Source organism: Pezoporus flaviventris, unplaced genomic scaffold (genome assembly GCF_033815535.1).
Source record: "Pezoporus flaviventris isolate CSIRO_AGI_PZ_B2104156 unplaced genomic scaffold, CSIRO_AGI_Pfla_v1 ptg000078l, whole genome shotgun sequence".
Taxonomy (NCBI): domain Eukaryota; kingdom Metazoa; phylum Chordata; class Aves; order Psittaciformes; family Psittacidae; genus Pezoporus; species Pezoporus flaviventris.
The window spans coordinates 16,525,109-16,542,139 of NW_026892626.1; the positions used below are offsets into that span (position 1 = coordinate 16,525,109).

Consider the following 17,031-nt stretch of genomic DNA (forward strand, 5'->3'; position numbering starts at 1 on the left):
ATCCAGTTCCAACCCCTGCCATGGGCAGGGACACCTTCCACTAGAGCAGCTTGCTCCAAGCCCCGTCCAACCTGGCCTTGAACACTGCCAGGGATGGGGCATAACTTCCTGAGGTACAGCATCTTCTGCTTACCCAAGCCCTGGCAGCAGCAGCAGTCACTGCTTTCTGTTGAGATGATTTCTATTTCCAAGCATTTTGTTTGGTTGCAGCTCCCCCCATTTTGGTAAATACTGGCTAAAATGGGCATTTTTCTAGCAAGAGCTTGGGCTTTTGATCCGATTCATGTTTTCATATGTTCAAACTTCCCTGCACAGAGGTGATTCCCCCTCTGTGCACTGCCTTGGCGTCCTCTGGCAGCACAACCACGCTCCTGTCCCCATTTACAGTGGTGGGATTGCAGTAGCTTCATAGCCAGGGGAACTGTGGCACAGGGGAGCCATCTCCTCTCCTCTAACCAAGGCAGACGCAATAGTTATACCCCAAAACACAAGTTATACCCCAAAACACAGCCAGTCCCCTTGACAAGCCTTGCTCTTGTCTTCTTTTCACTTCACCTTGGTTCACAGCTCAGTCTATTGTTGCTGGTCCTGCTCTCCCTGCACGGGAGGGAGAGGCATTGCAGAGCAAGGTGGGGCTGATTTATTGCTCATTGGCCCTGCGCTGGATTTTGAAGCAGCTCATTTGCTCCTGACTGCAAGCATTAATCATCCCCAAAGAGTCCTGCTCTGACTGGGAGCCAAGCGGGTTCCATCTGCACTTGCAGCACGACAGGAAGATTCCCGCAGCCGGGGGAGAGTTTGGTTTACGTTCATTCCATGCTTCTGGCACTTATTGCTTAACCAAACCCCACTTGATGTGGTCATCCCAAAACGCTTTGCAGCAGTGTGTGCAGTGGGGGGAACAGGAGAGGGAAGCGGGAACAGCTGAAGCAGGAACGTTTCCCAGTGGCCCATGGGTCCCTGTGATGTTCAGAGATGCAGGGGCAGGTTATCAGGCTGTGATAGCAGGGTCCCCCAAACAGGCAGCTTGTGCAGGGCATGGGCTTCTCAATGCCAAGTTCATGCTGCTCCTGGACAAAAGCACTTTGTGTGCAGTGTGCAGGTGTTGGCATCGCTGAAGGGGGAAGGTCCTGCTGGAGGCTTTGTCCCTCTCAGGATCCTTGAATCCCTGCCCCATATCAGCCTTGGCCGTGGCCTCACTCTTGCAGTGAGCGCGGTTAGAGCCAAAGCACCCGTGGGGTCATCCCTCCTCCCCTCCTATCCTGCCTCATTGTCCCCCAGGAGCTGCTTGGGATGATTTCTGAGTACTGTTTACCACGCTGACCAGGTTGAGAAGCACAGCTCCTCTGTGTGCCCAATTCCAGCTTGAGGTTGTGCTTATGGCCAAGTGGTGAACCCCACAGGGCTGTGATTAGGGATGAAATGTGGATGCTCTGTTTCTGGGGCTTGCAGGGAGCCCGCCCTCGAGGCAGGATGGGGAAGCATCCCCTCAGCCAGTGTGATCAGAGCCCCCCTTGGTGGGCTTTGAGATCCACAGCCTGTGGGAAGCACTGTTACAGGAGTGTGAGCATCGCTCCCATCCCTGCGCGCTGCCCTTCAGCACACGCCTCACCTTCTGCTTTCTCTGCCTGCAGGTGGCTGGAGATGCTCATAGTCTATCCGAGGACAAACAAGCAGAATCAGAAGAAGAAGAGGAAGGTAGAGCCTCCAACTCCCCAGGTAACCCCAGGAGGGGACACATCTGTCGCTTCCCTCCCTCTCAGGACCATGGCATTACTTTGCTGCTGGGGAAGATGCCCCCCAAACCCACTGGTCCAGCGGGCTGATGCTGCCTGTGCAGAGGATGAGAGCCATGGGGATGTGGATTCGTTCCTGGTCATCACTTCCTAGGCTCACACGCTGCTGCTTTCTGCCTGCTGCAGGGCCACGTTTTGCCCCCTTGGGTGCTGTTTAGTGGCACCAGCCCCACACGTGCTATCCTGGGTGTCCCACACAAATCCGTGTGGTCCCCATGGGGGGACCAAGGAGAGGTGCTGCCCCTTCCTGGGCTGTTTTGGCAGAAACAGGCTGAAATTCCATCAGGCTCCGGTTACCCCCTTTGAGATGACCCCGGAGATAATGGGAATGAAAGGAAAATACTAAAGGCCAGGGCCAGGCTGGGAGCTCCGGGGGCCGGAGCCGGGCTCTCCAGGGACTCAGCAGTGGCTTCGTGCTCAATTTGACTATAAATGGTAAAGAGTGGGGCCTGGCCGTGACTCACTCGTTCCTGCCAGGCTCCCACGTGGCCGGAATGGGGGAGAATCCCACAGATGGGGAACGTGACCCCGAGGCCACCCTGGTCCCTCGCCGGGGCTGAGAACAGCAGCGTCCCTGAGGCTGCCTGACCTCCGGGTGTGTGTCCCACCGCTGCAGGGGACCAGCTGTGAGGGCCCCTGCAGCCGAGCCGTGGGGCTGGAAACAGCATCCCTGAGGCCCCCCCCCCCCAGTCTTAAGGTGCCCTTCGGTGAAGACCTCAGGGTAGTCCTGGTGGAAAATGGGCCATGGTGGGTTTGATATGGTGTTTAAGTTTCCGTCGCTCTGGTGGGTAAAGAGGTTTTGAGCAATGGGAAAAGCAAATGGGGGGAGATGATGTTATGTTGCGCATCAAGCTGGAATTCTCCTCCTGGGATCATCACAGCCCCTCGAGCACTGGCTCTGGTGATGCTTCAGGGAAGATGCCTGCTCTCTCCGTGGCTAAAAGCTAATGTGTGTTACGAGTTGCCCATCCTCAAGCCCCATGGAGGGGGCTGCTGCGTTCAGGGCACCCCAGCAAGCTGATGGAGCAGGGCAGGGATGCTCACCCCATCCCTGGCGCAACACTAAACCCAGGCTGGGTTCAGGAGGGGGACGGGGTGGAAAGGAGAAGAGGCGCAGAGCCAGAAAAACATCATTCTGGGTTACGTTTCATCACCATGGAAACTTCTTGGAAGCTGTACAGGATCCGAGCTCCTGAGCACCAAATAAGGGAAGCGGCTGTGGGAAGGATGCTGGCTCCCTGTGGGCAGACGGGCTTCCCAGGTGCTTGGGGATGGGGTGAGCGTGGAGCTTGGTGGCCCTTACCACCTCCTTGGCTTGGGGTAATCCACTCCAAGCTCCATCCCACTTGTTACCCTCCTTCCACTCTCTCCATCCCATTGGCACTGGAAAAAGGCTCAAATTCACTTGCAAAACCAACCTCTGTGTGAGACCTGCGGCCAGATGAGTGCTGCGTTGTGTTGAGTACTCCAGAGCAACCTGCAAAGCCTCTTCCTTCTGTGTCCTGACCCATGCCGATGCAGGCAGCTGGTCCAGGGAAGGAGAGAGGATGCTGGGGAGAAAAGCAGCACCAGATCCCCCTCTGTGAAATGGCTTCTCCTGGAGCTGGCTGCTGTTCAGCTCCCTCTCTGTGTGTTGGCGGAGAAAGCCTGATTTCTTTCTAAGACAGCAGCACGCTAGTCCAGCAGCAGATCCTGTCTGAGAGCTGCTCAGGGAGGGACGGACACCTTTAGGAGTTGAAAAAAGCATTGAAACAATGGATATTCGTGCTTTTTCTCACTCCTATGTAGCTTTTCATTGGCTGCAGCCTGGCACTCATGGGGCATCAGGGCTATTTCCAGCTCCCGCCATCACTTTGCATCTTCGCCCTGTAACATCAGTGGGGTGGGAGCAATGCAGGTGAAGCTGAGAATATCACTCCAGCCACAGGAGAGGGATTGTTTGGTGCAATCCTGGAGGCATTTTCACCTTTGCTTTACAAGCAAAGTTGCAGTTTTAGGGCAAAAAGGGCAGGTTTCTCTGGCAGCTTTTGGTTTACGCCAGTGCAGACAGCAGGAGAGACTGGGCTGCCTTTGCTTGCAGGATTTGGGGCTGAAATGTGGGATTTGAGGTGCTGCTCCCTGCTTGCACAGGGGTGTGGCAGGCTCAGGTAAGCAGAGCGTGCCCAGACACACTTCATGCAACTGGAGGCCTGTTTTAGGCCTGTTTGGCTGATTTTGGTTACTGCTTCTCTTTGGAGCTCTTTATACACAGAGTTAATTTCTTTGCTCGCTTATAGACCGCTGTTTGGCCCTCATCTCTCTGTCTAATTCAATACATAGCTACAACTAATTATATGGGGGTGTGTGGAAGGGATATGTAAGAATATATATGCTGAGCTGGTGATGAGCTTTGGGCTTTTGAGCAGTGAATGGGAGCGTGGTTGAGGGCGAAGGGAACCTCGGAGCCTGTTCTCAAGGAGGGTTCCCTGGAGCAGGATGCCCATGAACCGTTTACCTCCAACACTGCATTCCTTCAGAGTGACATTTCCAAGGGGGATTTTGCTTGCCTTGAGGTCATTTGCTGCTGCTTGTGGCTGTGAACGAAGCCAGGACCCATTCTGGGAGATCCCCAGATGCTGAAGTGGAGAGGATGCTCTTTGCAAGCCCTGTCCCCCAGCCCTTGTTTGCTGGCTCAGGCACTCCTGGATTCCCCCTGCTCTGTGGGAAGGGAACAAGCAGCTGGGAAACTTCCCACAATCCAGAGTCTTTGAAGGGGGGGGGGGGTTAATTAACCATTGCCATTGATTTATTGGTGGCTTTAAGGAAAATAATCTGCTAATGCAGGAGCTTAATACAACAACAGCAAAACATCTGCTAAAGAGCAAAGCCAGCCCCTGTTGTGAAAGATGCTGCCTCTTCTGGGGCATGCACCCAACCTGGGCTGCCCAGGCAGTGGCCACCAAAGTGCTGTCATCATTTGATGGACTCCAGAGCCCCTTGGGAAGCAGTGAAGATGATGGGTATTGTTTTAAAGCATAAAGCTCAATGGGATGTTGTATTTGCTTTGTCAGACAAGCAGCCTGTTAACAAAGCACCCAGGAGGAGAACAGCACTGGTTGGGTTTTACTGTTTTATCAGTGGCCTGTAGCAAACCAGCTGTGACAGACAAACAACACAGCTGCTGGAGGCAGGGAATTCATTTTCTCCTCCATCCTGTATCCTTTAGCTTGATTCCTTTTGGGGTGTTTGGTGATGTTAGTTATAACACTGAGCAAATCCAGTCCTGGCAAATGGGGCCCAGGAGACAAGCCTTATGTTGGTCTGTGTTTGTGAAAGGCTGGGAAACAGCTTGCAGGAGGACCAGGGATGTGCAGAGGGTAATGAGGAATTGCTGTGTTCACTTGCATCAGTGCAGTGACAGTGCAGTGTCACCCCAACCTGGGGCTTGGCAGAGGTGAGGGGAGCATTTCCAGGTTCCCCATGAGTCAGGACCTGACAGACCGGTTTCTCTGTGGGTCTGTGGTGCTGCACATGAATATGGGTGCAGGGCCCCATGCTTGCACCAGGCAGCTTTCGGGAAGAGCTGGAGTGTAAGGGCAGTGGTGAAGGACCTTGAGTGCTGCGTGAGCACGAGATGAGCTTTTCCCAAGGAGTTACGTGTTGGTAGCCAGAGCATCCTGTGTGCCATGCTGGGAGGAGCAGTTCCTATCCCAAACAAAGCCAGGTGCTGCTGCAGCATTGGCTGAAGCAGTTGTTGGCTTGGCTTTGCTCTGGATCTGTTTCCAGCTGGATGCATGGGGAAGTGTGGATGGGTTTGGGAGGCCTCCCTGGCAAGGGATGTTTCCTCTCTCGTTGTCAGAGTGATGGTCACTCTGTCCTGACCTGTCTGCCACCAGGCAGGGTTTCCATCTGCAAGCTTTTCCCTTTGGGAATGTGGTGGTGGCACAGGGCTGAGCATCGTGGGCAGCACCCAAGCCATGTGGGACCCATACCTCCAGGGACAGCCCCGTGTGGAGCTGGGGCAACCCCTCTAACTCTGCTATGTTCCTTGCTCTCCTTAGGAGCCCGGTCCTGCTAAGATGGCTGTGACCAGCAGCAACATCCCCAGTGCTGAGAAGGTCCCTGCCACCAAGTCCACGCTTTGGCAGGAAGAGATGAGGGGTAAAGACCAAGCAGACGGAGGCAGCAGCATCAGCCAAGCGCAGAGCACAGTGCAAGGCCAGGCTGGGGCTGCCAGCTCCCTGAAGGATTCCGTGCTGGACAGCAAGGAAGGTGAGGGATGGGGATGGTGTGATGCTGCTGTGACCTGGTTTGAGCAGCTGAGCTGGCTGAAAACCACCATAGAAGGAAAAGTTTTCTGTGGGTTTGGTTCCTGGAGCATCCCAGCAAAGAGAAGGAGGCAGACCTCTTCCCTGCTGTGTAGGGACCGGATCAAGGCATTACAGGGTGGAGTTTAAGAAGGAAAAAGTGGGCATCACATGCTGGAAACCACAGTGTGGAGCCCAATCCTGCCCCAGCAGGGAGATGGGGCTGCCTGCCCTCAAAGGTGATGTTACCCTCATGCTGGGGGCAAAATGAAGGGGGAAAATGCCTTTTCTAGCCCCTCCACATCCTAGCCTGGGCCCAGCTGCTGTGGCTGCCAAACTCTATGTGTCGCTTCCTCCTCCAGGGCCCTGTTTACATCTGGTCTCCCAAATGAGTCCCTGGAAGGTACCGAGGCCTTGACATTGTTCTCCCTGGAACAGCAGGGGCTGGGGACAGGTCCCATGGTCTGGGAATGTTTCCTTTGTCTGCCTGCTTGGGTGGGGGATGCTTCCCACCTGCTCCCGGCTGCCAAGATTGAGGTGTCCATTGCCTTGTGCCCATGGAGCTGTGGTTGATGCCAGGCTGGGAAGGACAGGGATGGAATTGCAGCTGTGATTGCAGCCTTCCATTTCTTGGTTTGAAGGTTTAGGTTGTGTAGTGATAGGACAATGGAGAATGGTTTTAAACTGAAAGAAGGTAGGTTTAGATTAGATACTGGGAAGAAATTCTTTACTATGAGGGTGGTGAGACACTGGAACAGCTTGCCCAAAGAAATCGGGCCGCACACCTGGAAGTGTTTTAAGGCCAGGCTGGATGGAGCTTTAAGCAACCTGGTCTAGTGGAAGGCATCCCTGCCCATGGAAGGGGGTTGGAACTGGATGAGCTTTAAGGTCCCTTCCAACCCAAATCATCTGTGATTCATCTGTGCAAGCCCAACCCAACAGCTGGACCTGCATCCCCGGTTCCCTGTCAGACCATCCCACCACCACCATGGGCACGAAGGGTGGTGAGGGTGGAAAAGCCACGAGTGCAAGAGGTGGCACAGCATGGGGCTGGGGCTCTCATTTCCTGTCCCTGTCCTGGGTGGAATGAGGGTGATTTTAAAAGCAGAATCCAACTTGGAGCCAAGTTGGACTCGAAAGCGATCTTGATGCCTTCTGTGTCCTTTAGACGAGAGCTGCATGAACGGAGAGCGAATAGACTGCGGGCGGAAAACTCGTGTCGAGAGCGGATACTTTTCCTTGGAGAAGACCAAGCAAGACTCGAAGCTGGAAGAGCAGCAGCTGCCGCCCCCACCGAGCCCCCCCAGCCCCAGCACCCCGAACAACAGGTACAGTTATCCCAAATCGCCCTCACAGGAGCATGCCCAGCCCTTTCCTTCCCCAGGTACCCGAGCAGGCGACCGAATGAGTCACAGCTTCTCTCTGAACTCCTTGGATTCGAAGAGCACTTGCCCCACGCACAAGGACTCCGGCAGCAGAGATGTAGGAAGGGGAGCTGAAAAATCGGGGCGTCCCCTTTCTTTTAAAGCCAGCCGGCAGTACACCACCCTGGCCGACGTTCCCAAGGCCATTAGGATCAGTAATCGGGAGGCCTTCCAGGTGGAGAGGAAGAGGCTAGAGCGGAGAACCCGGGCCCGTAGCCCTGGGAGAGAAGAAGTGGCCCGGCTCTTTGGCAATGAGAGAAGGTAAGGGATGAGTGGCTAAACTCCTCTTTGCATGCTTGCGACAGCAGCGAGGCTGCATCCCTGCTGCAGCCCTGGATGGAATCCCTTTGTATTCAGTGCTTCTGGGTTTAAGGATGCTCATCCACACCGAGTAGGAGGTGGGATGTCCTTCTTAGTGCCAACAGGCAGGTATTGCCCTGCCTGGCTGCTCTGGGGGTGCTTGGCTGAGGTGGGTGATGCTCAGTGGCTGTATTTGCAAGCAAGCCCACCTTTCCTTGTCCCCTCCCCAGCACGGCACACGCTGGCAGCTGGCACCATTAACTAGGTTAGCTCTCTAAATGGTGTTAGTGCCAGGTGCCTTATGCAACTGCCTAATGAGCTGAGAGAGGTTGCAGAATGTCAGGGCATTAATCTGGGAGAGGAGAGGCGGGTGCAGTGCCAAAGCAGGGCTGCAGAACTGCTTAGTGTGGAGGAGGACAGGGAAGGAGAGCATCCACACACACGCCTGCTCCACGCTCCGGCATGTTGCATGCTCTCCGGGCGAGGGACAGGCTCGTCTTGCCCTGGGAGAGATGGATTTGTGCAGGGAGGGCAGCAGAGCAAACCAGGAGACAGGCCCCGGGCGAGAGGGCCGCCTGCCAGTCTGATTCCTTTGCCCTGGTTTTCCTCCGGGCATGTTCTCTCTCGCACAGTTTCAGCAGGCTCTTCTCTGTTTCTTCCCAGCCCCTAAAGGATTGTTTTCCAGCCTGGCTTCTGAGAGCTGGAAGTGGGTCTGGGAAGTATGGCACAACTTTGTGCCGGTCGGCAGGAGGATCCCAAACCCAGCCCAGCCCTAGCAGTGTGCGCAGCGAGTGCTGGACTGGGAATAAAGGAACCAAACACAGGTTTGGCTTTCTCTGCCTCATGAATTAGGCTTTCCCCAGGATGGAGAAGGATGCCATACGGGTCACTTGGCCACTTTGGCTGGAGGCAGGGCTGAGAGAAGGCTAGTGACTGCTGGTTTGCTGGCTGTGCAGTGTGTTGGCTCAGGTGTGGGTCTGAGAGCATGGGTTTGCTTGCACAGGACGCCCTGGCCAGCACCTGTCCCAGTGTGAGAGGACAGCGTGTTCCTTAAGTCCTTGCTCCAGCCCTGGGGTATGCTGCAGCACTGGGATCCAGCATGGAGCTGGGATGTACCAGCCAAGGGCAGGGAGGAATGGATTTACAGGCAGATAATAGGCCTAGGAGAGGATGCTGCTGGCATAGACTGTCCTTTTTTAATGTCAGCCCCATTCAGTGCCTCCTGGCGGGTGCCTTTTCCCAAGGAAAGTCTGTTTTCCCAGCCCAGCTGGGTTCCTGGACCTGTTATTAGCTTTTTAGTGCTTTATCAGTAGGGCCTTTTATCAGAGCAGGGTGGGTATAGGGAGAGGAGCAGGCCCTGCAGGTCTTGCAGCCCATGGGGCTGAGCTTTGACCAGTGTTTGGGAGGGGAATGATGGCAGAGAGCAGCTCCAGCACCATGCCAGAGCATGACCATTCAGCAGCACCCTGCTCAGCTTGGCTTGGCTGCTTCTTGAATTGGAGTTGACTTAGTCCACGTATCCCTCTCACTTTATTCCTCCAAGCTCAGGCTGTGCTCTTTGAGGTTGAGCAAATACAATAACTCACTTCCATGCTGTTGGGGTCAGCTTTTCCCTTGGAGTTTAACACCATTTCTCATCATCCTTCTCAATAACCCACTAACACAACCAGAAACACTTGCCTGAAGTCACTTGCCCTTATGCCAACCCCGTAGGCGCCAGCCAGGCATGGTTCAGATCTGCCTTTCATCCCTCAGTGCAGCCAAATGAACTTGCTTTGATTCTGGTGGCGTTTTTGGTTCTTCCTCCCCTTTTTCCTTTGTTTACCCACCATAAATCAGTGCGAGTGTCAGAGCTATGGATGGGTACCCCGTGGCACACCTGCAGGCTTAAGCTCCAGATAAAGCCGTTTCCAAGGCTTCTTGTCCCGTTCCCTTACAGTAAGAGATAACGATGTGACTTAAATCCAGGACTGGGATGGAAGTTTTCCATGTTGACCACTTATACCTGAGGCTGCCTCCACGCCCCGTCTGAGCTCGCAGCCACTCAGAGCCAGGAATCTGGAAGCAGGAGATCATCTCCAGGATTTTGGCACAGCAGCAGAGTGCGAGTTCCCTCTGCTGGCACGTGGCAGGACGGGGCTGCCGTGCCTCCACATTCCCATCTCGCACCCATCCCTAGGGAGAAGGAGCAGGGGCAGCTCTTGGGAAACCTCGTGGATGAATCTTGAAGCCTTTTGGCACAGAGAGCTTCAGGGATGTCCCCAGCCAATTGGTCCCTGTATCCCAGTGGATATCCCAGCAGGGATAAATCCTGGCACATCTCAGGAGGGTGGGAAGGAGACCACCATCGGGTGGGGAGTCCTTGGGGTGCAAAGACCCGGAGCCCTTTCCTCATGGAGCTTCCTGGGAAGCGTTGGGATTTCTTGTTTGGCAAACTTGGCTTTTCTTGCACGCTTTCAGGGATGCAGCCTCTAAGCCTGTGCGTTTTCCTGGTTGACCCCGTGTTCTGCTCATGCTGGCAAGAGTCCACTGTGGCATCTGCTGTAGGAGCATGGTCAGGGGGCTGAGGGTCTATTTCTAGCCTTGATAAAGAGCTGCCTGAAATCGCTTAAAAGACTTTCCTTTCTCAAATCCCTTCTCTGGAGCTTCTGGATGTGGCAGGCTCTGCTCTGAATGCTGCTTTTACCCATAGAGGAGCGCCTGCTTTCCCAAGTATATATATCTATTTTTCCCTTGTAAAACTAGCTTCTTCATTTTTGTGGGCCTTTGGGGAAAATTGCTCTTCCTTTCCCTGACACTCGCTGTCTTTCTTGCTGCTCAATAATGAATGAATCCAATAAAAACAAACCCTTTTCTTCCAATCAAAGAAAATCACTTGAACGATAGCTCGTGCTGGTCTTTATAGCTTTCCTTCCCACCCCACACCCCCCTCCACCTCACAGCCCAGATCTGCAGCTCAGGTTTAATGGCCTGGGAAAGATGAACAGCCTGCATGGCCGAGGAACCACTTGGGATGAGCTTTGTAGTTGAGAAAGCACTGAATGGCACCGCAGCTTTTCAAACGCTTCTTGGTACCTGCCCGCGGCCTTGGTTTGGCAACACAGAGCTGCTGTTGGGAGGGAGCAGCTCTCCCCTTGTGATGGGGAGGAGAGGACAGCCCTTCCCCTCCCCATTCCTTCAGGATCTCTAGCAGTAACCTCTCTGAAATGAGCTAATGGGAAATAAAAGACGATTCTTTCCTGTAATCCGGATGATATTAACCCTTGGGCCTGTGATTTGATTGCAGTGATTTATTTTTTTCCTCCTCCCTTTTTTTAATGACGAATTACTGGAATGATTTTCATTTTGTTTTATATGTAGATGCAGAGATATAATTTCCTCTTCTGTTCATTCATTTTCCAGCCTTATTTTCTTCCAGGTCTTGTTGCTCTCCACCTTCTCCTGCTGTGTTGCTGTGTGACGTGTCCACCTTTACTTCGCCTGCTTCGCTACCATCTCATCTCAATCTCAAGCCGTAGAACAACCTGGTGGTGCAGCCCCTTTCATGAGAAATCAACCTGCTTTTGATTTTGTTTTATGGTTTTATTTGGTTGTTTTGGTTTGGTTTTATTTTCCTCCTGATTTTGGTTTTCTTCAGGCCTTCACCTAAACAGGGCACAGACAATGTTAATTCGTGGAGCTCTTACTCCCTCCTAAACTGAAACTCAGAGAAGGCTGGGCCGGTGTGAAAAAGGTTCAAATACTGTGTTCCTAAAGCAGTTCCCCATTTGTTGGTGGATGGAGGATGTGGATTTATGCTTCATAGACTGGCTTATGTGAATGTGCATCTCATGAGCAGAACATCCCAGTGGGATTGGGAGCTCTGTGCAAGCCTGGGATCTGCCCGCTCGCACTCTGCAAACTGGGAGGCAGCAGGAGCTGAGATGATGTCCCATATAAACGTTATAGAGGTGTTTGGATTTACAAAGCAAAGTCTCCCATAACCGATTTTGTCCCTTCCTCTTTGGCTGTGGGCTTCAGCACCCAGTCCTGGCAGCCTGGCTCTGAGAGCAGTGGGGGGCCCCAGCCCCCTGGGGGATGTGATGTGCTCAGATTGTTGATTTCATTGATGGAATTTGGTGCAAATATTGGTTAAAAACTGAATGCTTCATGGGTTTTGAGCCCTGAATCTGCTGTTCTTTCTCTGGGAAGTGTGAAAAATGTTATTTTTGACAACCTGTTTCCCCTCATGTGGTTGCCAGTGTGGTTTTCTTGCACATTAGAGGTTTACACAGAGCAATCAGCCCTGATTTGAGATGCGGCACAAGTGGGTCCAGGTTTTGTGTCTGGAACCCACCTGGACTGAGCTTTTGGGGAGGTTCAAAACTGAGCTTTAAACCCCACAGCTTGGAGCTCAGCTGGCATGTGTGGTGGTGGTGGGTTATTGCTTCATGTTCCCATGTTGTGGTCAAAGACCTGAGGTTGATAGAAGAGACCTGGGCATGCAGACTTAAGACACCCAGTAGGTCCTTTGAAAACTCCACTATTTCCTGTGGGTCAGCAAGCAGCTTTCTATGCTGAAATGGTGCTTTAATTCCACCTGCAAGGCTCTTTCCTAGGAGCATTCCATTTGGGTTTGGTCTGGGGTTGGCTCCTGTTCTGTTCACATTTCTTCGTAGTTCTCCTCCATCCTCAGAGACATAAGTGCCACAGTGCAGTGGGTCACCAGGGCGGTATCTGAGATCCCAAGCAGTGCTCCCTGCTGTCCATACTGCATTTGCAGACCAGTTTGAGAGGAGGATTGAGCTCCATGGTTTTACAGGGGATGCCCTAGTGTGCCTGTGCAGGGTGCTCCTCATCTCATGCCTCTTCAGCTGGTCCAACCTGCAAGGCAGACCTGTTGTCCAGAGGCACCTATGGACACCCCTCTCCCAGTGGAGCCCTTTGGGTGTTACCTGTGTGAGGCTGTTTTTACAGGCTGTCTATTGCAGTGAACACACAGGGTGACCCACAGGCACCCATTGCCTCTGCACCCCAGCTGGGTCTGATGTGTCTCTGCTCTGTGGTCTGGGGAGGGCTGTTGATAGCTGCAGGACTGGAGGGCAAAGACAAAGCTTGAGCCAAAGCTCAATCCCAGCCTCTCAAAGGGCTGTAAAATATACATGTAAAAAGCTATTGCTGGTTTTGCAAGGGGTTTCTAGGGATTTAAGAGGATACGAGGGAGGTTTTGTCCCCACTTTCAATGATCCATTGTCAGATTGGGGTGGTTTCCCCTGGATTTGTGCCCGCTGCGGCATGCAGAGAAACGGGGACCAGAAGCGCGGTGTCCGTGAGCACTGGGTCAAGCACTTGTGGGGTTGTACAGCTCAGCTCAGTTCCGGGATTTAAACCGGCTCTGGTTTCCCTTTTCCTGTCTGTTTTCCAGGAGATCCCAGGTAATTGAGAAGTTTGAGGCACTAGATATTGAGAACGCAGAGCACATGGAAACGAACGTGTCGGGCGGTGCCGCCCTTTCCAGCGAGACGCGGCAGGGCAGGAGTGAGAAGAGGGTTTTCCCACGGAAAAGGGTAAGCTACTCATCCCAAGTCTTGTGGGGTTTGGGAGATGGGATCTGGCAGGTTTAGCTATAGGTTTAGTTATACAGGGTTTGTCCCTGGGTGGAGAGGGGAACTGGATCACAGGCAGGCTCATACAGGAGCCGGACCACTCTGTGTGCTCAGTCTGTGCAGGTTTGCTGCTCGCTGCTCTGCTCCCATGGCCCAGCTGGAGGGTGGTGGAAAACCAGGCTGTCTTTTCTCCTTCCTCCAAAATAGAAACAGGGAAACTTCAGATCTGCCATGGCAGGACACAGCAGGATGGGGCGAAGTAACAAAAGAAACGGGGAGTTTTGAGAGTCCCAGATACACTTGGATATATTGGGAACACATTAACACCTGAGAGGACAAAAATGTGTCGCCAGTGCAATGACACTTGTTCTGAGCCTGAGATGCCCCTTAGATAACAGGGATTTTTATGCCATGAGCCAAGAGAGCAGGACTCTGTCCTAGTTCCTGCACTGATCTGGGCTAACGCTGTTCACACAGGACTTCACTTGTGAAGCTGCAGCTGTGGGCTCCATCCTGGACGTGTCTGCCTCTCCTCTGTCCCCGCACCGTCGGGCAAAGTCACTGGACAGAAGGTCCACGGAGTCCTCTATGACGGTGAGACAGCAGGGCTGTGTCCTCTGCCCTGGGGGAGGATGTGAGAGGCCCTTCCCAGGCAGGTCCCGTGAAAACTGGGCTGTCTGCTGCTTTCCTCATAACTAGGATGTAGGATGCACGCAGATTTGGAGCAGGTTTCAGTGAGAGTCATAGGGGCTCAGCTGGAGAGAGCTGCACTTCTTACTTTTTTCCATCTACTGTTTAAAAAGGAGTCCTTTTCCTTCACGTACAGCAACAGCTTGGAAATCAGCCATTTTGGTTGTTATTTTTCCCTGGAATACCCCATGTCCTCAGTGCTTTGCTCGATGTGTTAGACACTGATGCTGTAGGTCACCCCTGAGGTGCTGGGGTCGCCAGCCAGAGCTCCTCTTTGCCCTGTGCTGTCTCTGGGTCATGACTGATGCATCTTCAGACAGAGGTAACACGTGGCTCAGTTTTCTAATGCCACTACCTTGATATTTGTGCAGTTGCAGGTGAGTGTGAGCGGGATGAAGGCTGTGAGGAAGGGCCAGACGTCCCTCCTGAGCTTTCCTCCCTTTGCATATTTCAGATGCTCACCAGACCTGAAGGCAAACAGTACAGAGCAAACACAGAATGCTTTCCTCTCGCTCACCACCCTTCTGTCGGAACAGAATAAATACACTTGCTAATCTCTCACAAAGATTACAGAGCCACTGTAAATACAAGCTGCATTTTTTGTGGATGGGCGACTTCCATTCAAGGACTTGCAGAAAAATGCAGTGGCTGAGTCCTCATGTGGACTTACACAGCCATAAGAGTGATTGTAACTTCTTGGTGGTAACAGAAAGGTGCAAGAAGTGCGCATGAAGTGGAAATGCACAGCATCCAGTGAAGGCAAGGAAGTCAGTGGGAAGAAAACCATTTCCTTGCATTAAATACACCTTTATTGTGCCACTCCTGCTAACAAAGTAGGAACATAAAAACCTGCATGCCTGCTTGCCTTGCAACCAGGATTGCAAGACTCTCCCCTACCCATTAAGTTCACTGTGTCAGATCAGGTTATCCATCAGGATAAAAGCCAAGGGAGAGTTCATCCCTTGTTAGGCTCTGTGAGTTCAGCAGAGCTGGGGCTTTGCTGCATTGGGTATCTCTTCCATCAAGTGCTTCATCTGAGTTTGGTTTCTGAAGTCTACACCCTTCAGTGGCAGCTGGTCCCAGACATTTCATGCTGGAGCAGCTTTGCAACTTCGGGCACAGTCTGTGCTCTCCTGTCTGCCTGAGGAGAGGAAAGCAAAGGGATTTCCATATGGAGCAGGACCTACAGGAGAAACCTTCTGTTCCTGGTGTTTCTGTAGTATCTCACTGCAGCCTGCTCTGAAACATGCATACACTGCTTAGCAGCGTCGCTCCTCTCTGCCTGCTTCTACAGCTTGGCTTAAATCTTAGGGAAACTAAGAGGTGAGTAAGAATGCTGCTGAGGAGAGGTTTATCTGCTTTTCCAGAAGATTCTGTTTATTCCCAGTTGATAAAAAACAGGTGAAAACTAACTCTTGGAGTCCTTCTGTTTTCCTTCTCCTCAAAGTGCATAGTTGGGAGCCAGTTATCCTTGATCCAAATATAGATTCTTTTCTTGATGCTCTCATATAGTACAAGGAGGGGCTTCAACAGGATCCAGACCTTAAGAGCATGATCCCACTTGCACTTCGGCAGAGAAGTGGTGGTGTTGCTTTCAGGATCAGTTAGGGCTGAGATCAGGATACCCAGCTTTCAGCCTGCTTCAGAGATGGATGTAGTCATGGCCAATGCAGTATTCTCTGCAGTTTGTCCATGGCTTATTGCTGCCTAATCAGCAGCTCCTGGCAGGCCTCGGTGGGTTTATTGCCTGCAGCCACATCCCAGCCAGGGCTGCTCCAGCTGGTGTCTGCCTGTTCCCTCATCCTGTTCCACATGCATTCATGAAGGGCAGTATGGCATTTACTTCCCCCCGTGTTTTTGTGGAATGAGGCTGGGTACCCACCGCGATGGGAGCACCCGAATATGTGTGCTTCACAGCATCGGTTTGATTGAACAGCCTTCCAGACCCCAGTTTTCCATTGATCCCATTGCTGTACCCTGTCTCAGGCACTACAGCTGCATTTCACGCGCTGCTGTCCTTTCCTCCTCCACTCTGCAGCACATGGAGCAGCTGGAAGAGCTCAGCCTCGAGGGAGTGAAAGCATTTCCACCACATCCTTCCCTGCACATGGGCAGGGCTGGGAGTGAGGGCTGGCAGGGGTTATCCCACGCTGCCTTGGTTGCTTTGCTCAGGGCTTCAACATCCCAATGCATCCTCTTTGGAGTAAAGAGCAGGTCTCATGTGGGTGATGCAGTGCTTGGATCCCCTGGATTTCCAGCCTTGCTTTGAACCCTGCAGCCTTGCATCCACAGCACACTGTTTTTCTTTCGTAATATATAATAGAGGGACAGAACTGCCTGCAGTCTTGCTAATTCCTTGCTGCTCCTTCCTCTGTAACGCTGGTGTAGCAGTAGGAAATTGCCAAGGGGAGTGCTAGGAAGAGAACAGCCTGAATAAACTGTACAGCAAGTCTTTGTTCCTTCTGGGAGCAGACATTTAGCCACCACACAGTATAACGATCCAGTTTGGACTAGTTGACCTTTAAAAAGGTCCCTTCCAACACAAACTATTCTATGGTTCTCTGACTTTAACTGTTACTGCCCTGTTTTATTGCTGTTGCTTCTGGGTGCAGATGCTTTTGCCCTCCCCTCTGATCCCCCTTCTCCTTTCTTGCAGCCTGACCTCCTGAACTTCAAGAAGGGCTGGTTGACAAAGCAGTATGAGGATGGGCAGGTGAGTCTGGGAGAAGCTTTGCCCTTCACATCGATCCTTTGGTGCCATTGTCAGTCCTGATTTCTAGCAGCCAGTGCTCACTGGGATGTCCTGGCTGCACATGGGGCTGCTCTTGGCACTGACAAAGCTCCAGTGTCCTTGCAGGGTGGGTGAGTATTGGGCCATGCTCCAGATGGGAGAAACCAGTTGCAGGTGCAGAACAGTGACAGGGAATTTGTACAATGCTGGAGCCAGGCA

At 52.8% G+C, this 17,031-nt stretch overlaps 1 protein-coding gene and 1 long non-coding RNA gene across 8 annotated transcripts in view; both read left to right on the top strand.

Moving 5' to 3' along the window:
• The window catches only part of MPRIP (myosin phosphatase Rho interacting protein), a 72,544-nt gene that overhangs the window by 31,768 nt on the left and 23,745 nt on the right, over window positions 1–17,031 (top strand). For 4 of the 7 annotated variants that reach the window (XM_061473573.1, XM_061473574.1, XM_061473577.1 and 1 more), the window contains exons 5-10: window positions 1,635–1,719; window positions 5,837–6,047; window positions 7,251–7,767; window positions 13,211–13,352; window positions 13,869–13,985; window positions 16,738–16,794. In XM_061473573.1, coding sequence (XP_061329557.1) covers window positions 1,635–1,719; window positions 5,837–6,047; window positions 7,251–7,767; window positions 13,211–13,352; window positions 13,869–13,985; window positions 16,738–16,794 — 1,129 coding nt within the window. The remainder of the gene's footprint in view (window positions 1–1,634; window positions 1,720–5,836; window positions 6,048–7,250; window positions 7,768–13,210; window positions 13,353–13,868; window positions 13,986–16,737; window positions 16,795–17,031) is intronic. The other 3 variants (XM_061473578.1, XM_061473579.1, XM_061473580.1) reach the window with 1 other exon arrangement.
• On the top strand, window positions 9,159–11,614 carry LOC133279661 (uncharacterized). The gene is made up of 2 exons (XR_009746943.1): window positions 9,159–10,518; window positions 11,225–11,614. It is a non-coding gene; the product is annotated as an uncharacterized LOC133279661 (long non-coding RNA).